Source organism: Thunnus thynnus, chromosome 4 (assembly GCF_963924715.1).
Source record: "Thunnus thynnus chromosome 4, fThuThy2.1, whole genome shotgun sequence".
NCBI lineage: Eukaryota > Metazoa > Chordata > Actinopteri > Scombriformes > Scombridae > Thunnus > Thunnus thynnus.
In genome coordinates, this window is record NC_089520.1 from 20,640,601 (window position 1) to 20,667,643 (window position 27,043).

The 27,043-nt window shown below is 39.5% G+C and overlaps 1 protein-coding gene and 3 long non-coding RNA genes across 6 annotated transcripts in view; 3 read left to right on the forward strand and 1 right to left on the reverse strand.

The window, feature by feature from the left end:
• Positions 1-2,974, forward strand: LOC137181593 (uncharacterized). Its single transcript, XR_010928161.1, has 3 exons — positions 1-89; positions 1,629-1,719; positions 2,886-2,974. It is a non-coding gene; the product is annotated as an uncharacterized lncRNA (long non-coding RNA).
• grm2a (glutamate receptor, metabotropic 2a) overlaps positions 2,151-27,043 on the reverse strand; it is a 34,950-nt gene continuing 10,057 nt past the window's right edge. The window contains exons 2-6 of the mRNA XM_067587411.1: positions 23,861-24,600; positions 11,191-12,028; positions 7,287-8,350; positions 2,896-3,073; positions 2,151-2,538 (exon numbers count right to left, since the gene is read on the reverse strand). Coding sequence (XP_067443512.1) covers positions 2,465-2,538; positions 2,896-3,073; positions 7,287-8,350; positions 11,191-12,028; positions 23,861-24,388 — 2,682 coding nt within the window. The 5' untranslated portion in view covers positions 24,389-24,600 and the 3' untranslated portion in view covers positions 2,151-2,464. The remainder of the gene's footprint in view (positions 2,539-2,895; positions 3,074-7,286; positions 8,351-11,190; positions 12,029-23,860; positions 24,601-27,043) is intronic.
• On the forward strand, positions 3,032-23,948 carry LOC137181594 (uncharacterized). 3 transcript variants are annotated; one of them, XR_010928164.1, is made up of 3 exons: positions 3,032-3,119; positions 3,275-3,332; positions 23,810-23,948. It is a non-coding gene; the product is annotated as an uncharacterized lncRNA (long non-coding RNA). The 3 variants fall into 3 exon arrangements; XR_010928163.1 differs by lacking the exon at positions 23,810-23,948 and adding an exon at positions 21,493-23,803; XR_010928162.1 differs by lacking the exon at positions 23,810-23,948 and adding an exon at positions 7,557-7,643.
• Positions 24,581-26,878, forward strand: LOC137181595 (uncharacterized). The gene is made up of 2 exons (XR_010928165.1): positions 24,581-24,716; positions 26,659-26,878. It is a non-coding gene; the product is annotated as an uncharacterized lncRNA (long non-coding RNA).

Consider the following 27,043-nt stretch of genomic DNA (forward strand, 5'->3'; position numbering starts at 1 on the left):
CTTCTTTTCCTCTTCTTGCTGCTGCTGGAGTCGTCGATGGCACTACCAGAGCTTGCTAACGGTTATACTGCCACCTAGCTAATATTCCGGTGTGTATTTTTCTCTGCCTTCCAACAACTTCAATGAGAAGTAATGAGAGCGAGACAAAAGTTCAACAACAATTAAATAGGCCAATTAATAAGGTTTATTATTATTTATTTAGTTATTTACAAACGTTTAGTTAACGCTAGCGCTGGTTATAAACGGACGGAAATCCAACCTTAAATTACCATGTCAACGGTTTTAATGTCCACAATTTTCTATCATTATCTAGTTAGCTAACTAGCGCTAATTTCACAGTAGCCATCAGCTATTTGGCTAAAGTTTTGTTTAAACTTAAATGCGTCCATTACAAAAAAAAAGAGCTTGCAGTCTGAATGAAAGAAAATGATAAATTAAAGTAAAACCCCCACTAATGGTATTAAAACAATTAATCTTTGAGGAGTTTACCTTCCAGACTATTTTGTTATTTTTACATTGTGGCCCACTGTGCATATGTTATAGTGGCATTAAACCACTAAATAGCCTAAAACAAACAAAAAGGTCCCAATAGGAAAGTAAGAAAGGCACCCCTTTTTTCTCTTCGTCCTTCTGCTTTCATTGTAACAACAATTACTATTAATTCCAGTACAAAACTCAACTCCTTATATGTTACCTTCTCTCTACTGTGTAGCTATTTTTGTGCTAAATTCACAAAAACAGAGAAGACAACTCAGAAGTACTGTATGATGTAGAATAATTACACAGTAGTGTGTGCCTTGTGTGTGTATGTGCAAGGTGTGTCTATTCAATTTAAAGGTTAAACTTTATAAGGACTCAACATGATAAAGACTAATATTACATGTTAGAAAGTGCTATCATAGGTAGTGTTGGCAACAATTTCTATTGCAGTGACCAATGTTTGTTCAGGACAGAGTGTTCTCCCCTTTAGGAAATGTTATTTAGACACACTGGATTTTTAAGATGAGGATGACTAACAACTTTATAATTAAATCTCTAAATATTTCGGGAGGGCTTGTTTGTTAGCGTGTGCACATCACTTGACATTTCATCTCTACTATTACAGCAAGGAGTTGTTGAAGTAAGTGCTGTATCTGGCTTATATAATCATAGTAATTTGATGATGGCCACTGAGCAGATCTAATAAAGTAAGACAATGCTCTGAGTCCGCTTCCTCCATATGCAAATACTTTATTTACAGCAAGCCCCAGGGCTGCCTGCGTGTTCTCATGAGATTAGATCAAACAATTTGGACACAAGATGGCAGTGTTAAATCACAGATACTGTAGTCTTTTTTTCAAAAGCATCTGCCTCATGTACATAGGGGTACTAACTGCTGTGTATATTCCTAGGACAGCTTTGGTGGATTTTATCCCATATCAGCAGATGATGATATTTGTGCTGGTAATTTTCATGTAGAGACTGTTTGGTCTTGGCAGATGCTCTAGATTGAAGCTGATTAATATTAGACAGCTCAGATTTCAAACTCTAATTGAATCCAAATTTAATTTGCACTACATCATCATATTTTTTTAAACAGTAAGGCAACATGACTATCTGAATTGCACTTCTACACATCATTATTTTAGGGCTGTGGCTCAGGAGGAAGAGCAGGATGTCCATTAATCACAGGGTTTTCATCAGCAAGACGCTGAACCCCAAATTGCCCCCAATGGCCAGGTCAGTGCATTGCATGGCAGCTCTGCCAGCGCGCGTGTGTGTGTGTTTGTGTGTGTGTGTGTGTGTGTGTGTGTGTGTGTGAATGGGTGAGAAGTGCTATATTAGTACAATACATTATAGATATTTAGCTGTTTGCCGCAAGACAGCAAAGCAAGGGTGTAAATGACATCTAGTATGTAACGATATAGTATGACAGTATGTTTGGCAGATTTATGCATATTACCAAGACTATAATTCCAATTTTCTCAGTGTTTACTGTAAGTCAAACTAAGCAAATTCACATCTCAGAACTGCAGCATGTTTGCATATGTTGTCCTGTAGATGTGAAATTTGCATCTCGTGATGATGAGGAAAGAAATAGTCAGACTACATGTCAATTTGGTATTAATAAAAAACACATTTTATTTACATAAATTACAAGAAAGCACAAACTGGTTCACCAAAATCTACATTAAAAATGTCTTGTATATATTACATTTAACAGATTTACTATAATTTACTCCATTGTTGCAAGTAGAATCTTCAATAAAAACAAGGGCAATACTGTATGCAACTTTATTGGCATCTCGTTTAAAATCGCTACGAGTCAAAGAACAAAATTAAATAATTGGGACATTGTACTCACAGCACTCTGAGGACAACAAAGTCAGGACGATCGTCCTCTTTAATATCTGAGACACCTGATTCAGGACTAGTGATTATATAACTCTGTTTACAATGCTTGGCAGAGGAACTCAGCTGATCTTCACAAAGAGGACGTTGTGGAGTCCACCACCTCTCGTCCATTACACACTGTAGGAACAACATTGGAGGCTGATGCTGCAAAACATTCAAAAATACATCCGAGATCATTCAGATTATATGACATTTAATATCAAAATATGACAATTAATCACCCTTGGTGCCATCTGTCCTCCAATTAGATGTTATTTAATTAGAGAAATGGCAGAAGGGTTCTGAATCATGCAGTTTTTTTAAAAAGGTAAAATACAAGCGTCAGTTTTAGATGTGTGACAGAAAGGCAGCTTTGTGTAGTGAGTAGTGCAACAAGTTTGTTATACAAGTAGCTATGAATCATGTAATAACATCACTTTTCAAAGAGTTATGAGTATTTTATTACTGTTTATAGTGAGCTCAGCACTAGCTAAAGTGATTTTGTTGTGTAGCAGGTGGTACCTTGAGAGAAACTGGAGCCTGGACCAGTGGTGACACTGAAGCGAGTGGTGGCCACCCGCAGGGTGCTGACATTCTTCTGTGGCTGGAACATGATGATGTGGACCTTGGGAGAAAAGAGGCAGCCCAGCACCACCGACCCACTCAGACTGACAGAGATACACATGGTGGTGGTTTGCACCTGGAGGATGAAAGAGAGGGAAGAAATTCACTTAAAAAGACAAAAGGTACACTGACTCGTACACTTGGGTGTACAGTATATTTTATGGAGATTACTCACTGATACTGAGTGATTTTGAGTTTACTTTTCTGTTATACACACTAATATGTACCCCCACAAAATTGAAAATCATGTTGTTGTTTTTTTGCTTTTATTGAACAGTCACCATGAAGTTGCAGACATGACACATGGGAAGAGAGATGGCTACAAGGGTCCCCAGGTAAAATCAAACGGGGGATTTTGCATTTATATGGCATGCGAAGTAAGTGTTCAGCTACCAGGGTGCTCTGAAAATTGCCAATCTTAATTCAACACTGCCAGTGTTCATGTGGACATACAACTAATGTCCCAGTGTTAATTAATGTTGCTTTTTTTCAGCCACATTTTTGGTTGTTAAAAATGTTTATTGAAGTGTTGTTTATTCAACCATAGAGCTTATCCAGCTCAGAATTGAGGATTTAAAACATCCAAACAGTGTTAAATTAACTCCACTCGTGTGGAATCATATAAGCATCAGCAGAGTGTTGAGGACCATTTAGCTGTTCAAGAATATCCGTTTTAATAAGGAAAGGGCTCAGAAATCGTAAAAGAAATGATAAAGCCATTTTTCAAAATTCTGAATCCAAGGCAGGAGGAAGGAGGACGCTATCAGCTGGGACTGCTAAAGAGAGGTGTTTAACGATCTGTTTATTTGCCTGTCAATCAAATGCTTAACCCTTGTTCCTCTTTCCCCTCACTCTGCCCACATCTCGCTATACGTGTCATCTGTCTGTCTACTTCTTTATTTCTAATGTTCTTGCAGCTTTCTTTTTGTTATTCTTGGATAACGGGATACAGCTCAGCACCGTGTGGCAGGTGCATCCCATTTTCACAAGGCACAGCACGTGTCTGTCATCACTGTGAATGCTAATGTTGGTATTAAAATAATATGGGCAACAAGTATTATGCTGTGCACACACAGTTTGGCAACAAAGATAAAATGATAATAGCAGATATACAGCATCCATTAGTTTAGGCAGGGATGTACAAAGTCAATTTACCCAATTTTATTTACAGAACATTGTTTGATCATCTTCCATGAATCTTTATCTGTTTCTTACTCTGTTACAATACATAATTACTAATTACCTCAAAAGTACCCCTCAACTGATAATAAATGATATGGCAGTATAATAGAGAAAAAGTTCTGTACAATGATGATTTGCTGATTATATATTTGATATATATATATATATTTTTGCTCTATGTGTTCACTGACTTAAGGTCATAGTGTACTATGTCCTGTGAAATTTACCATTCTATCATGAATTCATCTCTATCTTGAGATGTACTGTGGGTTGTCATGTTCCATGAATTCAAAATTAGGATTCACCTCATGCAGTATCTGAAATACAGCACACATACTAACAGGCTCATGTCCTGGGTTGAGATGTAAATTCACAAGAACCTACTGTTGCCATTTTCCCTATATCTGTACTGTATATTTGAATACATGGAGTAAGGGGAACATACAAAGGCAAAGTAATTGTCAAATCTAAGCAATACCACGGTGAACAAAAGCTAAATGTCCTCTACTTAACTCAGAAATAGTTTTGAATAAACCCGCAGACAGTCCTGCATAGGAATGACCTGTTAAGTGGTTTTAATAATTCACAAGATGTTGCTTAGGAAAAGCAGAGGACAAGGAATCTGCCTTTGCAGTAATATTTTTCCAGATGTCTTCTGTTCGAGTATGAAGAGCAGGATGTAGAGCACAGCTACTAAGGTTTCTGCTTGTCTCTGTTTACTGTTGTTTTTACTGTGTTTGGCCTTTGAAGGCATTATTTTATTTCACAAATACAGCACCACTGCTTCAGATATAAATAATGTCAGCTATGTTCAGGTAGCTTTGTTCCTCCAGAGAACCTCACAGCAGAGATGAGTTTCCTCTTTTTATTGGGCTTTGTGCTGTATGTTTATTGAAAAGTTTTATTAGATGAAACTGCTACATGCCAGTCTAGGTAGGCTGGCATGGACCTTGAATTGACAAAGCCCAAAAGTAATAATCGTAATATCGTGATATGGCATAAGTGTTGTCTTTTCCTGGCTTTAAAGGCTGCGTTACAATAAAATAGCTGCATTACAATAAAGTGAACTTACATTACTACATCATCACTGATGATTATTTATCAAAAATCTCTTGTTAATATTTTGTGAAAGTATCCCTACAATATTGTTGCAATATCAATATTGATTGTATCTGATCACAAATATTGTGATATTTGGTTTTGTCCATATCGCCCAGCCCTAGATGGAATCTGTCCTGTTTTTTTTAACTTCTTCAATCAGACTCAAACAAACACAAACATATGACAGTAAAAATGGAAAAAAATACCTGCAATACCTGATCCCAACTAGTTTCATCAGCTGATCTAGATAGTGTACTGCTGTAATTTTATTTCTTGCACTAATGCTGCTCTGCTGGAAACAATCCTGTATTTCCTCCAAGGCAGTGGTTCTCACTGGCAGCAGAACCCCTTCAAGGACCCTGATGCTTGTACTCTATCCGCTATGTGTTATATAGCACCATCAATGGACTCTATAGCATTCTATAGACAAAAATACAGATCTTGAAAGGATCAGTTAATGTGATGGGCAGTAGTTGTAAAGATCACATGCAATACTTTTCCGTCTCCCAGTACTGTCTCTCAGTGTTTAAATAGAAGTGCTGTGACTTTTGACTGCAGTGGCTGTTTAATCAGTTGTGTTTGCCGTTGAGATGAGATGACCAGCACTGGGATATGAGGAGAGCCCTCTCCCTCAAGGTGCAGAGAACATCTTCAATATTTCATATTGTAATCAAATGTGTTATTCATGACTCAGTTGATTGTATTTAGTTTGCTTTAACATTTCATGACAGACCACAATCAAATCTGTATTAGTTATTCAGCTGGAGATTTGCATCAGGCTGTGACAACAATTTTCGAAGTGGTGTAAAACTAGGAGAACACTAGTAATATGTCCCTGCCTGTGAAAAACTAGAGACACTGTGCCAACTCAGTTGCTTCAGTAATTATTTATCGGTCAAAGGGGAGTTTTGTGTCTATCTGATGAGCCCGTTCTGGCTGTGAATTGCTCACATTGCCTGGAGGGCCAGGAGGAAGGGTTCCTCTGAGCATCACTGAAGTCCCAGGACAGAGGGCACAGCTGGGACTCAGCATCCTAGTCTTTCACACTCCATTCCACACAGCTACGCACAGGGACGCACAGGGACGTTCAGTTCCCTTTCAGCCCTCATGGTTTTGCCTGCCTCCTCCATGTTTCTACAGAGGCAACTGTGTCTGGGGATTCCTCTATTTCTCCCTTCTGCCTCCCTCTTGCTGCACTCTGTTCAGATCCCAGAGGGATATACCCCCACAACTCAGGTCACCCTTTTCTCTGAAGTTCTATCTATTCTGTGTATGTAGGCATCATGTTAAATGGTGTATTTTATAACCAGGGTTTTTTTTTTTTTGTTTTGTTCTGGGTTTTTTTGTTTGTTTGTTTGTTTGTTTTACCAGGGTCAGGTTTAGGTGAAGGAGAAATGTGAAGGACATGCTGTGTGTCTTTTATTGATAAAAAGCCTAGAATACACTAATAAAGTATTAGCCTACCACTAGTAGAACTAGGGATTTGTTGTGGACATATATTGTGTTACACTGCTCCATGACTCGAGCATCCATGTTTTATAATTTACTCTAAGTTCATTAATATTTACATTTTAAAGGTAAAATAAGGCTGTCAAAGTTCTTATCTTCAATATCACCTGACAGTCTTAAGTATGTAGATAATTATAAAGGATTAAAGCAATGCAGTAATAAAAAAAATATATTCCTAAGAGCCACAGACAACACAGACATGGCCAACGGCTGAATCGATACTAACTGACATTAGTTTGCGATTTCATGCTTATAAAATCCCAATTCAACCCCAAAAGAAGTAATTATCTGATATGTATTCTGCTCAGATTACTGTTAGAACCCAAAGCCATTTGATCAAAAATTTAGTACAGATCATTAGATCAGCATGTATATCATTTAGAAAGCATCAAATCAACTCTTCATTGATAGGATAAACATGCACAATGATTATCTTACAATAAAATGACTGCATGTGAAAACACATGAAGAGGGTATAACCAAACATACTAACTCACCCTGTAGTCACTGGCAGTAACATAGAAAATGGGCTGGAAAGCCAACCAGATGATGCAGGTAGTGTACATGGTGAACCCAATGAACTTGGCCTCGTTGAAGTTCTCAGGGCATTTGCGGGTCTTGAAGGCGTAGACCGTGCAGAGGATAATAAGGATGCAGTTGTAGGTGAGAGACATGAGCATGCTGGAGTCCTTGCTGTTACATTTGAGAGTGACCACATCTCTCCTTTCCGGACCTACTTCCTTTCTCACCCCTGGGGCTTCCACCAGCAACCAGACCACCACCACCACCAGCTGGCAGGAGATCAGAGCACCACAGATGGCAACCTGCGAGGCTGGGCTGATAAATCGAGGCCGCTGGGCACCGTCCTTCACCCCACTGAAGATCCGAGCGATGCGATTTGTCTTGGTTAGGAGGGCTGAGTAGCACACAGCAAAGGAGGTGCCTAAACCTAGCCGGCGCAGTGTGCAAACTGCTGTGGAAGGTTTGGCGATGTAGATGAATGTCATGCTATAACACATCAGCACTCCCAGCAGAAGAATGTAGGAGAGCTCACGTCCGCTGGCCTTCACCACGGGTGTCTCATTGTGTTTGAGGAAGAGGCCAATGACGAAGAGCGTGCACATCATCCCTAGACAGGAAATGGTGACGGGTCCAATGGCCCAAGCATCTTCCCAGCGGATGTACTCTTCAGGCAAGTCGTAACAACCTGTCAGGTTAGCCAGAGGCCACTGTCCAAAGCTGCAGTCAGCACATGTGAACTCATCCTGCAAGTACTGGTAGGGCTGACAGGGGATACAGATCCAGCAGCACACATCTCCAGGCTGCATACTCTTCACCTCATTCTTCCTGCAGGGGTCACTACACTGGGAGGTGGGCGCAGCCTGGCCAGCCCAGGGGATCAAGCTGGTGTTCAGGGTTAGGCTCTGAGCCCAGTAGCCAACCTTGCGATAGACATAGTGTCCACCTTCTTTGTGGTAGTGGAAAATGTTGTAACGGCCGAGGCTGTCTCCAAAGGCGTCAAAACGGACTACATTCTCTGTGTCTGGTGGACGAAATGGTGCTAAAGATGAAAAGAAATCAAGAGAGTGTTAGAAAGGGTAATTTTATGGCAAGTACCATTATGGTATGAAAACTGTCAAAATGATATCAAAGCATAAATATCAACATTTGTTTGTAAAATTTGAGAAATCATTATTTTGGAGCATGAAAACAGTGGACTTCACACTATGAACTCATATCTTACAAAGCATGTTTTCCAGGGCAGTCTCATAGTAAATGTAAATATAGTATCTCTTTGCTTATTTATGTGTCTCTGACATTCTGTTTGTCTCACAGTATAGACTGAACAATGACTGTGACAGGACACAGGTGCAAATTGTTAATTTACATGATGGAAGCCACAGTTTGAGTCTGTTTACTTTGATGAATGGTTGCTGGATTGAATACTGGAATTGGAATTCCAGACAGATGGTACATTATATAAAATAATATTCAATTTCCCCCTTAAATCAAAGATGAAATAAACCACTATTTTCAAAATTTTAAAAAACACTTCTCATTATCTTATTTAAATTGACTATAATAGCAGTAGCAGTGCAAGATTGCGTAGTGTACTGCAGTATAGTTTTGTACAGTAAAAGGTCATATTTAGGGCTGTTATTTTCATTATTGGTCTCAATCAATTGATTATTTGGTCCATAAGATGTTGAAAAATAGTGAAGAATGACAACCTGATGAAGATCTGTCTTGGATCAAAATGCTTTTTGGCTTTGGAGTAAGTGTGTGGACTCTTTTTCCAAATAGTAAAAGAAACATATTGAAATTGTTTGTTTTATACAGCCATCAGTTAAAAACTCAGAGATTCAATTTGCTATATACATATGACCAAAAACTATGAAATCATCACATTTGAGAAGCTGAAACCAATTAATGTTTGGCAAATGACTGTAACAATGAATCAATTATTAAAATTGTCGCTACTTAATTTTCTTGTCTTGTTTCCAGCTCTAATAATATTTGTATAATTTACTTGAAAGCTCTCAAGCGTGGACAGTATAAACAGCTATTTATATATAACAGAATTAGACAGCCTTATTATGCAGCACTATCTTTATTTACATTTGATCTGTTATATCTAATCAGTTTAAAATCTATGGAGAGATTAATGGTCTACCAGTTTGTTTTCTCCTTAGGATGTTACATGCAGGGATTTGCTAATGTAAGGACTCTAATCTGGTTTTAAGTCTCTGGATAGTAAAGTTCTTTTGGTACTTTTTATGTATTGGTAGCTGATATATTATTGGCCAATCAATAAGAAAACAAATTTATTGTTATTGTTCCGATAATAACATTCTAGCTGATAATTATGTCCAATAATGCAGAACCTTGGCTGTGAACTAGAGACACGAACTGCAAACTGGCCTTAAATTACGTTTTTGTGCCTTTCTGTCTTTCTCTCCTTTGCTCTCTGTGTTGGTGCCTGTTCACACAAGGGCAAGGCTAACACAATTTATCAAATGCCTCTTTACAAGCAGAACATAAAGTTCTAAAAATGCTGCTCTCCCCGCAGTTGACTCTCTGTCCCTTCTTAATCCACAGCCGGTATTTTTAAAAAGCCATATTTAAATCATTTAGTCATTTAGTCAACACTGATATTATGTTACGGTCAGGTTAGCCTAATTATCTGTCTATCTTAAAAGACGGATCGGCCCCTTTTCCTTACCAGTGGTACCTGTCCATCAGAGAGTCTCTGACTATCAGCAGCAGAGGGAGGACAAATGACGCAACAGGGCTGTTAGCTAGTTTATTTTAAAAAAATGGTACCCTTTATAAACAGTGGAGTCCAAGGCCTTTAGGTAACTACCAATCAGTCCAATAGATTGTGAAGTTGTGCTAATGGTTTTTGTAACCTATACATGCTTGTCAACAAGAAGATAAGGTCTGGCATTAATGAAAATAAATAAACTGAGGTTGTTCTAAACCAAAAAATAAATGTATTTTCTTCTTACTTCTTTGGATGGTGGAGGCTCTCAAAACATTAATGATGTATTAGAAAAATATCTTTTTAAAACTAAAAATATCATCTTTATTGCCCTCTTCACATTTTTGCATTCATAATATTGATATTATCAGCCACCTATCAGTATCGGACACAACAAACAGTTAATCAGTTATCATTATCAGCCTCGAAATTCCCCATCAGTGCATCTCTAGCATTTTTTCTTTACAAATCATGAAGAGCAGAAAAGCAAAGCTGGATGAGAGCACACTGGTCTACTTTTATCTCCCATCAATGAAAATGTCAGTATTTCCATAAATCGAAGGATAAGACAATACAGCTCATTTGCGAAAGTGAGAGCTTTTGAACTGGTGGGTCTGTCATCTGTGATGTGTGGATATATTGATGCAAATACTGTTACACATTTGGTGTAGCAGCTTTGTGTAGACAAACAGAAAACAAATATTCTCTCTGCATGAAGAGAAGAAATGATGTTTATGTGATTTGTGTGTGCAGTGTTCAAACTGAAAAACCCTCTCTCAATTCACATTTAAGTCAAGATGCATGAAAAAAGAAGCCTCCAAGCATGAGAATGTGGAAATAGTTTCAGCTTTGTAAATTGAATCATTACAGAGCGTATCTGCAGCTGTAGTGTATAAACATGTAGAATTGTGCTTGCACTAATTCAGCATTTTATATGAATTGGTAAAACGGATCTAAATTGATGTAACCAAATTTGGCAGTGTATGTGCAGAGTGCACATGGGCGGATTAAATTACATTACATCAAGGTTTGTATAAGGCTTTCTATAGAGGGAAAATTAAAAAGAAGAAGCTGCTTTAAATCATGAAAACTCATATCTTTTAAGCAACATCGAAAAAATTCATTAAGATTTTACTCACCATCAAACTTGACCTTGAGAATGTAGTCCCTGTAGAACTTTCTGCCATTACCAGGTTTAAGAGCATCGCAGACCTTGGTGGAGTTGGGGCATAAGGCCTGCCTCATATTATGTAAGGCAGCAGCCATTGCATAAACAGCATTCACTACAAACATGATCTTGGATTCTGGTTGAAACGGAACCTCACGCAGTGAGTGCTTCCCACAGCCCAGATCATGGAGGCTGCACTGGAACTGGTTTTCCCAAAATTCTCTGAACCAGGGATTCCTGGTGTTGTTGTACGGGTGCAGGGCAGTGAAGTAATCATTAAACTGGGGGATTGGATAGGAAGCCAGTTCAATGGTGAATGCCCCATCTGCGACAGCTTCACTGCCTCTCACCACACTCTCCTGTGCTCCCCACCCATCACTGGCCACCCAGGTGAAGGTGACGTTCATACGGTTGGCTGCCACCAGCAGCTCACGGGCATCTTCACTGCGTGTGAATAGGATGACCACCTTGGCATTGGACTTCTGCTGCAGGGAGCGGATCACATTCTCATAACTCCAGCGGCTCATGGAGCGGCTTACTTTGGCTGAAGTGGCGATGCAGATCTGGCGGGCACGAGCCTCCTGCTGGAAGGCATCAATGCCAGTCTCACCATAGTCACCTTCTGATGCCACTGTTGATACGTACGTCCAGTTGAAGTAGCGCAGGATTTCAGCCATAGCTTTGGCCTGGTAGAAGTCAGGGGGCACGGTACGAGCAAAGTAGTCATAGCGGGTCTTGTCACTGAGCTTGGCACTGGTGGACGCATAACTGATCTGAGGAATCTGGAAGAGTCGCAGCAGGTTGGCCACCTGGAATAAGAGAAAGTCACCAGGATTATTACGTTTGTTGATTGAATCAGTCGTTACACAATATCAATACCCCTTAATTAAGAGAACTGTATATATAAATATACACATTCTGATGTATTACCCAGAAAACTGGTAATTAAGTTATTACAGTTCACACAGAAAACATACACCTGCCAACTGTGGGAATTGTTTTAATTGCTCATCATTAAATAAATTAATGAAATTGGCTACATTACATGTTTTTTCCCCTGTAGATGCAATTAGTCTCACCCTATTCAGTCTCTCATGTCTTCACTGGATCCCTGCTGGGCATTTCACAACTTAACTCTCCTGCTGGCTAAGTATGGCGTTTAATTAGTTCCAAAACCTGTGCATATAAAAACCAGGCACATGCACGTGATAGAAGTGCATAGAACAGTATCCATGAGCGGAAAGCCATCCTAGCGAGGGAGCATTTCTGCTCCGCGTGCCCAAATGCATGGTGTAAGTGTTAAAAAAACAGAGAATCGTCTGTGTCAGTGATCAAACCAAACGGCCAATCAGAGGTCATGGTCAGTATTCAAAGTGACTGACCAGGAGTGGACTGTCTATTCCATCCCTGCCTCCAAAGTCTCAAAAGTCACTTGATGAGTGAGTGCGTATTGAGCAGTTGCGAGTGCACAGAGAGGGTCGAGCTCGGGACTCGGGACTGCATTTGTGCATGCAGAGCAGAAATTAAAGTTAATTAAAGGGGACCTATTATGCTCATTTCCAGCTCTATATTTTTATTTTTGGACTCCACTAGAGTAGCTTTGCATGATTTACAGTTCAAAAAACTCATCATTTATCTCATACATGCAGGTAGTTTTAATTCCTGTCTCTTTAAGGCCCACTTCCTAATGAGCTCACTCTGTTTTGATTGGCCAGCTTTCAAGAGGCATGCCAAGGGGCAGCCGTATCCGTTGTGTTAAGTTGCCGCCTATGCAAACCCAACATTTCCTGCTTTTCTGCTTCAAATTTCTGCTAAAAGCTTTTAAATGACTAGATAATGGGAGATTTTATTGTGAAGAATTTACAGGAAATTAAACGTGTTCCTCATCGAAATAGTGGAGCTTCATTAGTCGCGCTAAAAACCAATTGAAAACAATATATGGATATATTTAGAGCTCTTTGTTCAGCGAATCAGTTAGAAATAATACAGGGAGGAATAGTACAAGCAGAAACAGCCACAGTGATGATGATGTTTGATGAAGAGCTGCAGACGACCAGCACATCTCCAACAGGTAAACTACTTATTTTACTTTGCCCTGCTGTGTAATGGAAAACACTCACAGCGTGACAGCTCAACTCATGGCTCAGTGTGACTATCCCCAAAACAATGGAAAAGGCCGGCTCGGGCTCAAAGTAGAAAAAAACATTGGAAATCGAGCATTCAGAGCAGTCTGAAGCTGGTGCTTTTTTCTCACAGGGACTTCTACATACATTTACCTCATTATTTGACACGTTGACCATGTTTAACATGACCATCTGACACTGTAACATTATATATATGACTGAAAATAATGAAAAGCATAATAGGTCCCCTTTAAATGCCATAGCTGAGTGTGCGTTTAACATTTGCCTGTCTGACTCATCTTTTGTGTTCTGTAAAGCTGTCAACAACATAAAATATACGGAATGGCTTAAGGTTTTACTCACAATAGATAGAATTTACTGTACTGCAGAAATGCTAACATTTTCAGAAAGTTCTTGCTCTGCTTTAGAGAGAGGAAAGAAGCAGACAGGGGGAGGCAGAGGCAGAGAGGTTGAGGGCAGGGATTGGGAAGTGAGAGAGAGTCAAAGAATCTTGAAACTTTGCATTTTCTGAGTAATAGGATTTGTCAGTGTCGTGGCACTACATGCAATGTGGAGAAGCAGCGACTGACTAGCTTTTGCTTCAGGCTGTTCTGTGGGCAGTCTGATCAGTCAAAAGAATGCCTACCTAAATCTGGTTGACTTTAATGGTAGCTCTCACACCAACACACTCTTGGCACAACATCTTGAATGCCAATGAATAATTCTCGAGAAAGTCAGGGAGGAAAATCAAATTCACAAGCATCATATTATAGCTGTAGTGAAAGTGACATGTTTTATGCAAATAGTGGAAAACAGTGTACTTCTAACTGTAAAACTGCAGTTTCATAAGTATGACAGAAGAATATGGGATAATTCCATCATTACTTTTAAATCCCAATAATTCTCATGTTGTTATGACATAAGATTGATTCAAATTAGTGTGCCTATATACAAGTAGCTTTTTCATTTGTTTTTTTGCCAGATCAACCTTCCAAATATTATGAAGCCCACAATCTTTGATACATCTTTACTGTATAAAAGTATTGAAAATTGTTTCCGTTTCAATATGTGGTTTCATTTTTGACTGCAGTACTGCGTTGCAATCTCATGACAATTAAATGAAATAATTGTATTGCTTATAAATATTGCTAATCATCATGTGATGCTTTATATACTCTTAGTCGTACAGTTGGATGACTAACAGACTGGCAGGTTGTTAGGGATATAATTAATGAAATATATTGACAATTTAAATACATTTTAGGGTGGACAAAATAAAACTTTTTCTCTGAAGTAACTAAACCACAATTAAAAGAGTTCCTTACTGTAACAAGTATGAAACCTGCAGTTGTAATGGTCACAAAAATCACTACATTACTTGATTTGGAGAGAGAACAGTTTAACAGTCATTTTAAACATAGACCAGATGAACCAGCACAGAGGAACAGAAAGGTCAAATCAAACTTTAAAAACAGAATTACAGATACTTTGTTGTTTAGAATATGTCTTCAGTGAAAAAGAGGGGACGCTGTGACATTACAGTAAATCTAGTGTGATGTGCCTCAATGGATTTTAATCATGGGAACTTTGTTATTCTGCAGGATCAGAGGGATGAATATTAAGTGAGCCAATGGCAGTGACTCCCAGACCACTAGATTTATTGGAATTAATGAGAGCATGTTTCACACAAAAATGAGATGCAAAAGCATAATCAAGTACTGCCACCTAAACAATGTCACACAGAGGCAATGCTGAACTCATTTACCAATTCAACTTTAGAGATATTTCTGATTCATCCAGGGTGTATCAATTGAAAAATGGAATGAAAGTTTAGGTGGTTGAAAGACATGAGTGAGCATTTCATATCAGTTCAAAGGTTGGTTTCCCCTGAGATTTTCAGGTCAGCTGGAGAAACTCTAACTATGCAGACAGGCTAATAATCACATTTCTACACAAAATTGTCTCTCTCTCCTTAAAGAACCAGTGCATAGGATTTAGTGGCATCTAGCAGTGATGTTGCATATTGCAACTAACTGAATACCGCTCCCCTCCCCCTCCCCTTCCAAGCATGTAGGAGAACCTACGGTGGCCACGAAACTCGCAAAAAATGCGAAAGGCCCTCTCTGGAGTCAGTGTTTGGTTTCTCTGCTCTGGGCTATTGTAGGAACATCGGTGCAACATGGCGGGCTCCATGGAAGAGGACCTGCTCCCTCTGTAGATATAAAGGGCTTGTACTAAGGTAACGAAAACACAATTCTTATTTTCAGGTGATTATACACTAATTAAAACATACATACCGCTAGATGCCACTAAATTCTACACACTGCACCTTAAACCACCTTGACAGTTTTTCTTAACATGTGGTGAGACAGCTGGCAGCAGTGTGCCTGCTCTCTTAGGAAGAAATCAGACTTTGATCTAAAGTGGCAAGTGACATGTAAACACTGTCTGATTAATAATTTTCACATCATTCAATTCATTATTAAAAAATGCAACACCGATTCCCCTTCTGATACATTCTCATGAGTGTCTTCTCCATTATTCCATCATAATTGCATATGGAAACTTCAGCATGTTGCTGACCCATGAGTACTCACTGTATATGAAAAACGGCCACTTGCTAATTGTATATGTACTGCATACATTATAACTCAAAAATGAGTTATGAGTTAATAAGTTTTAATGAGTGAAAATGCTTCAAATCCAAACTCAAAGAACGGTAATCCTCGATGGCAGGTTGCTGTAATTAATGACATTAAGTTTGTCACCATGTAACTTCACTCAAAAAACATCCTTTTTTATATTTTACAGGTGCCTCCAACATGTGTTGAAACAAAAAAAAAGCAGTATGTTTGAGGAATACTAGCTAAATAAAAAGAAATGCCTTTCTGCATTACTGTAACAATAACTAATATTTGTGTATAAAAGGATATGCAACCAAAATAAAATGTTAAAATCTCCATACACAGCAGCAGTTCAAGTGTAATATAAAAGGAGGGAAAGAAACATGAGCCGACACATGAATTACTCTGTAGGTAGTATCGATAATTTAAAGCCTGTGCTATTTGCTCGAGGATGATTAGTTAGATAGATGCTGACTGAAACTGTGAGAGGCTTTAAATAAGTTAATAACTACTCATAAATTGCTGTGATAGACGTTTTTGTTCACTTAAAGGAATGTGGACACATTCTGGCTAGCGTCGGTGTGTTTGAACACAAAGGCAATCGGAAAGGCTGAGAGGGCTCCTGTAGGGAAGATACAAAAGGTTCTGGTGGGATTTGAATCCAGGCCAGTAAGACTACATGTGATTCTTAAGCTGAGGTCTTAACCATCTCTGAGCACTAAGTCTTTCTAGACAAAGAAGGCAGAGAACACAAATCAGCAGATGTACATTTAAGTTTAGGTAGGACTTAGCACATTCAAACCATCTACCAAATAATGATGATGACATTATGTTTTTGAAAATAAAGTCCACATTTACAACATATTTTTGTATCTAAACCTTGATGTGCAGCTTAAAATTAATTCACTACACTACCACACTACCAACACTACATTGGTAGTGCTTTGCATTGAGTGCTTGGCATAGTTGTTTTAATTTCATAATTTTATCTGCACAGGTACAAAAGAAAAGAAAAACATTGTTCATCTATTCTACTTAAATTTGGCTATGTTTGCAGTAGTGAATGAATAATTTTGCTGCAGGGTATTAAAGGAGCTCTATGCCAGTTTAGTAATCCCCTTACATGTGGCTTATGGAAGGTTATAAAGCACCGTGCCAAACATGTCACTAATACAATGGGCTTATTGGAAATCATTATATAGATAATCAAATGGCTTATATGAAAAGGCAAGACCCTTCCACCTGCCAAAGCCTGTGACTAACACATTTTAACATGTGGTAGATTAAGTGTTGAAACCATTATAGTACATATCAGAAGGCAGAAATGGAACAAGGTATGGAGCCCATGACCAAGACAGTGACAATGTTCTTATGGACCACTTATGATCATTTATGATCTTTGTCATTTTGATCAACTAATTATTTTGCCATGATGAAGTGATGAACCCTTACCCAGGGAGCTTCCAGCTAAACTGGCTACAACTTCACAAGGTTTCCCTGTCAAGAATCTCATCTGTGATGGATTCACAGGAGCACAAGAGTCTGGAGCTTAAGGAGAGCAGACAAGAAGAGCTTGAGGAATAAGCCATATGACACCAGAAATGCTGTGCCAAAGCAGGAAGGGTTGTGCAATGCATCAAGGGCTTTTATGGCAAGTTTTAATCTACAAACATAGTTGTCCAGCAGTATGCGCTTCAAGGGTGTTTCTGCCTACAGCTGCAAGTTTTCAGGGGGCTGTGACAGTGTGTTTCCTGATTTGCAAATCTTGTTGATTGCAACAGAATTTAATATGTGTGCACAGCAGCGGGTCCAACATGTCCATCATTGTCTCTGCTGATGCACAGTAAGTAAAGGTGATGTGTTGAGGAACTGAAGAGGAAGTGAGTTATTTTCCCTTGCTAGCAGTCAAAGTTAGTATATTAGTTAGGTGTATTAGTTACCACAGCAGGTGCTCATATGGCATGCATGCTATAGTTAACATAATCATCCCACTGGTCAAAAGTAATCTGTAACTTCTAGTAAATGTTTAATTCTGTAAAAAGGGGTTTGATCTCATTAACACCATACTGATTTAAATATCAGAACTTTTTTAAAGCTATATATGCTTTTATTGAACAGCTGAAAGTGAACAGGCTGACAGGAATCCAGGGGAGAGAGAAGGGCATGGCATGAAACGAGACAATGAAAAGAGTTCCCCTACTGGAGTCATACCAAGGTTGTTGCAGTTATGTAGCATGCCCTATAATCTTTTGGCTTCAAGGCCATTCAATATCAAAACTTCTTTGTTGTAATTTCTGTGGGGTTTTTTGTTTACAGTACTAAAAGGAAGCCCAAATTGTCAACCTTTCTCGTCCTTTTATATTTATCTAGTTAGACAGAAGGAGAAAGAGAGTTACAAATGAATCTTAGAGTTTACACACAGGGGGATTCTGAATACTCCCAAAATCTCATTCCACCAAGCAGGAACTGTTGCTAGCATATAAAACAAATCAGATTCTTTTTTTTTTGTAAGACTAAACTGAAATAATATATTAAATAGCTACCATTATTTCTTAATAGCCTGAGATTTAAGACATAGTGTTGCTTGCTCATGCACAGCTATAGGGATCATCCTCTGTAAGACAGCACTTGATGTAATTAAGAAAATTAAGAGGTGGCCCAGTGTGGCTTAGCACTGCAGGGTCTGGTACTGAGCAGATTACTGTGAAAGTGGTTTCCTCCCAAGCAATAAGAGCATGCAGGACCTGGTAGCTGCATTTGACACCGAGACACTGAGTAACAGGATTGTTCTTTTCAGCTGTCGTATACGGTTTCCATACAGATGCCCCAAAGCAATAGCGAACACCATGAGCCAAAATAATTCAGACTGCCCATGTGAAATGTCGAAACACAGTTGTATAACACAGCGAAAAGCTATTTATACATGTTATACATGATAAAAACTTGTTAAAAGTACCCTAATATGTATATCCCAAGAAAAGTGCCAGCAGCATTATAGTGTACAGAAATATGTTGGTGGATGAGACTCACCTACAAATGATGGAATTATAGCAGTAACTGGTATATTTAATCAAAATTTAAATAATATTTAACATCCTTTGATATTTTGGAAATGCAACACATCTTCTCTACATCTACTATAGAGTTTATGCACATCTAAAATGTCTACATAATCTGTATTCAAAAAAAATAATTCAGAACCATATCTGTCCAAACTAGGAAAGAATGTGAGAAGAGACACAGTCGGGGAAGTAGTCAAATAACAGAGCTAGAGATACAGAGGAACACAGAAATAAAAGACTGAGAGAGTGTCCTAGTCCAGGAAATATCAGGCCTACTTTGTAGAGATGTCATGATTTTTTCTACATGAAAAGCCCATCTGCTCTTCCCAGAAGACTGTCTCAGTGTGCTTCTACAGCAATAACACTGTATTCCCAGAACAGCGGTCCTTAGCTCCACTCAGTATCACACATATACGGCCCCACTGCAGCGCTCTAAAACACACATACAAACACAAACGAGGAGTGGACATGCACGCACATACAGTGCATGCATAGTGTATAGAATGCGCAGAATAGTCATTAGCTTATCTCTTAAGATTTAGTTGCTTGGCAACAGCTTAAACAGGTTGGATACCTAGAGCAAGGATGTTTTTTGATCAGGTCTTGCCCCCTCATCCTGCTGGATAATATGAATCTCCTTTATGCTGAGCCCCCAGAGTCATGCAGCCATTCAGACTACACCACATGTTAAGGAATGACTGGGCTGTCATTCATTTACAATGTCAGTAACTCAGCTTTGATGTGTACTTGCTTCCATTCATTTCATTTTTTTCCCTCTTTGACTCATGTGCATTATCATCTTGAGTCCTGTTCTGTCACACCGACATCACATAAGTGCCCTGTGCGATCCACCAGGAAACCTGTTAAGTTTTAGGTCAACTAAAAATCCATGAAAACCACAAACTGAGGTTCAGCCAACTTTACACCATCCCCGTCATTCATATCTGATATGGCAAAACATTCACTGACTTTATACGGAGGACATGATATGTATTGCAACTGCACAAATAGTGGGTTCTGCCAAGCCACTGAATAATCCAATCACATGTGAATTATTTACGATTTCGGGAGCACGTTCTTTACTTTTACCCATGAATAATGCATTTTCACTGCATGGCTTTACTGATACGTTTCATCATTATTGTTCTTTCTGGCATGAATTCTGTCATGTGTGTATCCATGTTTAAATCCTTTGTATGACTCATGTATGCTCCAGAGATTGGCACCGTCTACCTGCAGATGAAGACAATTCTATAAATAGGGTTGTTTGCGGATGATAGAAATGAGATTCTTGAGCTCGCTGAAAGCTCATAAATTTACCTTATTATTCTGCTCACACAGTTTAGTCTGCAAATGTCAAGCAGTGCGTTCACATCAGGATCTATATCTTTAAATTCCGGCACGAATTCTTGAGTGAGTGTGTCTTCTCCTGTCTCATTCATTGGTAAAAATTACCACATCCCAGAAAGTGTGATAAAATATTCCAATTAATTCACAAAGGTGCCATTACACAATAAGAGCTTTCATCCAAATACCCTGGCAAAAGGAAAAGGTTTTTGCTTTTTGCTTCCAGATAGCAATTTTTGGCATTTTTCTGAAAGATCACAGTAGGTTATTTTTCATTGTTTTCAGATTGGTACGAAAAATTACCTCTATCTGTGTTTCACACCAGAAAATAGTTCTTTAGTGAGCATTTGAGTATTTGACATTCCAGAGGTGTTGTCTTCTAATGCACCCTGGTGATGATGATGTTTTGCCTGGGGGATGCTGTCTTACCAGTGGCTCATATTTAGCAGCACAGACTGCTGTGGGGTAACAAAAGTGGAGTTCCTTCCATCTATTAATCAGAAGCCAACCCTGAGGCAAGATGTTCCTGGACTGTAATTGTAGAGTATGATACATCTCTGATTAACCCACGCCTTAAGGACAATGAAGAGTAATAAAGCTAATGTTCCTCTATAAAGCAACTACACACAGACAAATGCATATACTGGATACATACTGACAGCGTCTTGGATATCCTTTATGTTTAAAGCATTTTTTTGCTTTCATTGTTTGTGCGCAACAATCCCTCTGAATATTTTGCAGATAAACATGCATCTTGTCAGCCTCCCAGCTCTTCACACATGAATAAAGATGCTGAATGTACTGAACATGTCATCACAAGGTCATTACTCACCTTGCGCAGATAACATGCTCTTCAGATAGACCACGGGGAAGATGTTCAAGGCTAAAGACTTGAATCACATAAATAGTAGATTCAATCAAACTGTCCAGATGGCATCACAGACTTCCCTGTGACAGTTTAAGATACAGGCTTAGATTGTCAAATGGTTTGATGCCATATGATGCCATGTGACTCACTCCATCTCTTTGCTTCCATGATCATATCTGCCTGTCACTGTCTCGGTGTTTCTGTGAAACATGATCTCTCATTTGATCCTTCTACATCCTCTGTGCACAGGCACACCTCTGCCAAACAACCAGACAGCCCGGCTGCAACCACAGATGGGGAAGACAGGACCTAGCCTGCGATAGCGTCATAGAACTTCGCCTCCACACTTAACTCAATCTGTGCCTATGTAACGCCAGCATGGCTAGGCTTGCAGCCAGACCCACCCCCATATCTGCGATTGTCACACCACAACACCAGCAGCACAGCAACACGCTCCTTCATTGTGACAGATTTAGACAGCACTCAGCGTTCTCACCACCTGTCAGTTCGCCATGTTCCACCATGTCGCCATGGCGATAAGGGTCTTTGAACAAATACTGTTAGTTGTCCTGTAACTGTCTTGCCTTTGGGGTGAAATGCACACATCTGACTTAAGTGCCTGCCATTCACACAGAGGGGCAGGCATGGTAGCCTTTGACACAACGAGGCTGGTTCACTCAAAGGTCTGACTGGTCATAGATTATGCACAAACCAGGCATGTACAAAGGACAGCAACATTATGAGGAGATGCTATCTGCAGAGGAACAACCAGCACCAGCAGAGAAATGCCACATGTTCACATGCCCCAAATGCAAATCTTTGTGTAATAACATTGTCCCTGACAGAACGGACAGTAGCATGTGTAAACAGATGCACCTCCTCTTGTTTTCAAGGGCACATTTCATATAGCAAACCTTTAAAACATCACAGTGATTAAATTAGTTGGAGAGATTAAGGTATGAGCAAATGTACAGCTCTTCAGTCTGTGAACCACAGCATAGCTGTCTACCATGATTAGATGCTCAGAAAGAGCAAGAGCTTGCACACCTCATAACTGAACTGCATTACAATATAGTGGATTATGCAAGGTGAGAAAGCAAACTGTGTCCTGTGGTGCACTCCTGCAGATGAGGAAGATTCAGTGAGAAGCTAGGGCAGACCTCAGACCTCAGGCTTGTAATAGTACATCCATAAATTACCACAAGACAAGGGCACTCTCTGAGGAGCCCCAGATGCAGGGTTTCACTAAAATTACAGCTCGTTTATCAAATCCTTTGTTTCCAAACTGTCCTTTTCACTAGGAATCCCTTTATAGGTGCTCTGAATCCAGCTCTTACATCATTTCCCATGAGCTTTCTACCTGTATAATGTATCACTGTGCTGTATTGTACTGTATGTATGGCCTTGTGTTTTGTCAGCAAGGAGACAATTACATTTGTTTTGGAAGTACAGAAAACTGCGATGTTTGCAGAGTTCTAATATGATTAGGGAAAAATTAAACCCAGTATATTTTTAATACTTGCATTTACTCATTATGATAATAGTAGATCACTTAAATAGCTCTTCCCTGTGATTCACTGCATAGCCTATCAGTGCTGACATGTCTACTGCTGGCCACTGTTGTCTACAAATCATGACTGAAAAGTGTGGAAGGATGCCACCATTAGTCCATTGTACTAAAGTTTCCAAGCAGCCAACAGCAGCTTCTACTGCCAGTGGTTCCTACAGTATCTATGTCTTATCCGTGATCTGAGGCCAATTATTATTTTTGGATGGGCAGAAATACATTTCTCTCTTCAGACAAGCAGATATCTGGAACATGAGGCTGCGTGTCTCGAATGAGGTGAACTGTACTCTTCAGCTGAGACAGCAGACATGGTCCTATGCCTGACTAAGCCAGGTTGATGAGTTTAAGTTAATGCTCTATGGCATGCATATTTGTGGATATTTGCAAATCTCGGGGCCCATGTGACATACTATCTCTTTACACAACGACTTGAAATTACATTGATGTGGCAGCCATATTACAGCTGAAGATTTGGAGACCCAATTAGCAGAGCTTTCATCGCTTCAGCTTGACTGAGCCGAAAGGAGCACCGCTGCTGAGAGTAATCATGCCATCACTAGTCATCCTGTCAGCCCGTCCTGAGCACAACATCTGTAGCGTGTCTGCCTCTGACAGGGCCTCTGCTGAAGTGTGAATTACCGGGGAGGAGAAAGAGATCTTCTAAATTAGATCAGCCAAGCATAGGGGCGTACAGGTAAACAGATCCTCCTTGCGGAACCGATACTCATTAAGTCCCTGTGTTAACATCTCGCAAGGGGTAATTGCACATGGTACTTAAGTCTAAATGGACAGTTATATGACCATCCATCACATTCTCATGCTTGTACTTCCTCCTCTCTCTGTCTCTCTCTGAAGCCCACAGTAACTGCTGGTATGTAAATACAGCCTTTGTAATTGCACTCTGTGCCAAATTTAATTTAGTTTTTGACCAACTCATTTCACGGCATAAAACAAAGGTGAACTTCAATAGCAAATTGAAAATTAATTATTCTATTACAGGTACAATGTGTAAACCCTCCCACCAGTCAATGTATTTTCATGAGTTCTTACCTGAATGGAGACATCACTGTAGGAGCCTCCTATTACTCCAGAGATGGCCAGAGGGACGTCGTCATGGATGGCGTAGGAGCCATCAGGGCATGTGTACTCACTGTCATCCACTTTGGTGAGGGAGGCCCGGACAAACTCCAGAGATTGCTCTAGAGCGTAGGTGTCCTTCGAGCATGTGTCCAAAATATGAGCTCCCAGTCTGATCCCAGGCAGGATGCGCTCATCCTTGTTGATTTCATCTAGAGCCAGCAGCATGGCCTCCAGTCTCTGGATCCCTCTCTGAGCATTGATCTTCCCACAGTCCTCTGCCCCCTCACCTTTCTGGTGCACAGGGAACAAGCCACCAATCATCAAATCTCCGTCCAGTGTGATCTCCCTCTTGGAGTCAGTGTTATAACCTACCACAGGCAAACCCTGGGGAGCCTGGACAAAGAGAGACACACATACGCACAGCAGGCTGAGGTGGGACAGCCAGAGGGGTCGGGGCACAGGGTGCACCCCCAACACAGGGGATCTCCCCAATGACATATCCCTGGGCAAAACAAGGTCACCGTTCTGCCTGTGATTTCTGGTCAGCTCTTGGTCAGCTTTTGATGACGGCGGCACTGAAGAAAAGAACAGTGAGGCGCAGCAGCACCAGATCTCAAAGCACCAGTGTTTTTATTCTGACAGAGGCCATTTACAGCATCAGTGCCATCTTCCTCGTCTGTCTCTTCTTCAGAGTTTTCGTAGATTACAGCCTGCAGATCAAACAGAGAGAAATTCATTCACAGCCTTTGACCTGCAGTACAAGGATCCCTTTGTCTCACACACACCATATCTGTAGGGGACTGACTCTTCACAATCATCTGAACAAGTGAGTAACTATTTGTATCCTTTGATGCTTATTGATGATGGATGTGGTAAGAAAGACAGAAAAATAAAGACCTTTCATTTGTTCAGTAGGAGTAAATTCATCAACAAGAGTCTGCCTTGACAAGACATTTATTTTATTTGTTTTACAGAAATGATTAGAGGGCACATGATGCTGACCAATAAGCATTATTTTTGCTATTAGAGGTAAAATTACAATAGGTATACTGTGTACATTCTGGATATATTCAATAAAGTGTTGGCAGAAACTTGAAGACAGAGTTAAACATTAGAGCAGAGTTCAATGAGAGAAACACAAACATCCTCCAAATGGTTTTCTCATGTTTTCAATCAGCACACCGTCAACCCCTCATTGTGAGAGGATTCATTTAGAGCATCTAGGTTTTATATTTTGAAACTCCTCTTCTCTGTTTTCATTGTCTGACCTCAAGTTATTTCCCTTCCAAGACAGATGATTGTACATCCTCTTATATAGTCACATATGCACATGCTTCTGTACACAGAAAGTCTACAGAGATAACAAATCATGTCCCCAAGGAGTGTTTTGTAAAATCACATTAACCACTCACACAGTTTATACACAAAAAGACGAAACCCACACGCAAGTTAAGGAGATAAAGTATTGAAATCTATTTCAAGCATAAAAATTCATTTTTTGCCAACAAATTGAATTCATTTGATTTTATCAAGAGCTATAGAACATAAACTCATTCATTTGTTCAGCAGTCTGTAATGTGGTACATTATTTATTCCCAATACAAAGTGACTCCAAAAAAATGTTAGCAAGATAAATGTGACTCATACTGAGACAAACAGGGCATTTCAGGTTTCGGTTTTAAAAACGCTGCAATTTCAATTTTGGTGTTAAGCTCTGTTTGTGAATTATAAAAGCATTGTATGTGTTCATTTAAACTAAAAATTATATACAATTGATCTGCGAGGTCTGAGGGTAGGGTCAACTACAAAATTGATTCCTAGAAGAGAGAAAAAATGAGTGCAACATCTATGCTACGAAGTTTCTGAAAAATACAGTTGACAGCAGATTATACTTTGGGGAGCAGTGGGTCTATTTTGCAGTACTAGCAGTTTGTTAAAGGAATAGTTCAATATTTTGGGAAATATGCTTATTTGCTTTCTTGTTGAGAGTTAAATGGAAAGATTGATACTGCTCAAAGCTACAGCTGTTATCTTAACCTAAAGACTAACACAGGGGAACAGCTAGCCAGGTTCTGTCCAAACGTAACAAAATCTGCTTACCTGTACCAATAAAACTCACTCATTATTAACATCCTGAACTGAACTTGATGGAGATGTGTTTTTAACACAGTAAGTCCTTAGCCTGAAATGGTAACATTAAAGATCAGTAGAACAAAACAAAAATAGGATACTCGGGTGACTAAAATTTGTCGTGAATCTGGCATCATTACTGTGCACATCTAGATTTACTATGACACTTCTATGTGAGGAGTTTAAGCTGATCCAGTTCACATATGGACTGGCAACAGAAGAGACACAGGGTTATTGTTCAGTGCTGGTTTCAGTCCCCTCAAATCCCAGAGGGTTAATTAAGCAGAGTGTTGAGTGTGGGAGAAGTTTATCGGAGTAAATTATTGAGCCAGAATGATCTGTCTCACGTCCATTGTCTCAACAACTCAAGTAGGCTGACAAGTAGTAATTAACTGTATTGAAGCAAGATTATGAAAATCAAGCAGGGGGATATTAATACTCATATTTCTTTCTTTATCGTTTCAAAATACTGATTTACCTATTAAAACAACATAAAGCTCTCAACAGGAGTCAGACTGCAAACCACATTCTTTGGGGTTTTTTCTCTGTTTCTCTCTGTCTTCCTCTCGCTATCCCCCCCCTCTCTCTTTCTCCCTATCTCTCTCTCTCTCCCTGTTGTTTCCATGGAAACTTGCCAGTAGGTGGAGAGGGTGAAGAGGAAGTGGAAGACAGACCAGGACAAGTGGGCCAGTCTGACCATGCATGCTGCTTGGTCCTGTGGGAGAACTGGGAAGCCTGCACTGTGAACTGACCACACTGCCCAGACTTCTGTCAGAGCTTTTCATGTTCTGCCTTTTAAACATTGAGGCATCTCAAATAAAACAACAAGTGAATGAAATAAACCTCTCTTTCAAACCACTAATGTGTTTAGATATTGCTTTTATGTCTCATCTTTGATCCATCAGTATTCTTCGTTGTCCAGCAGTTGTTTGATAAAGAATTACTGCCTTAGAGACGCTTCTGGAGAAAACACTGCAGTGTTTTAATAAGAAATAAGATGTGACATGTTGCATTATATTTGAT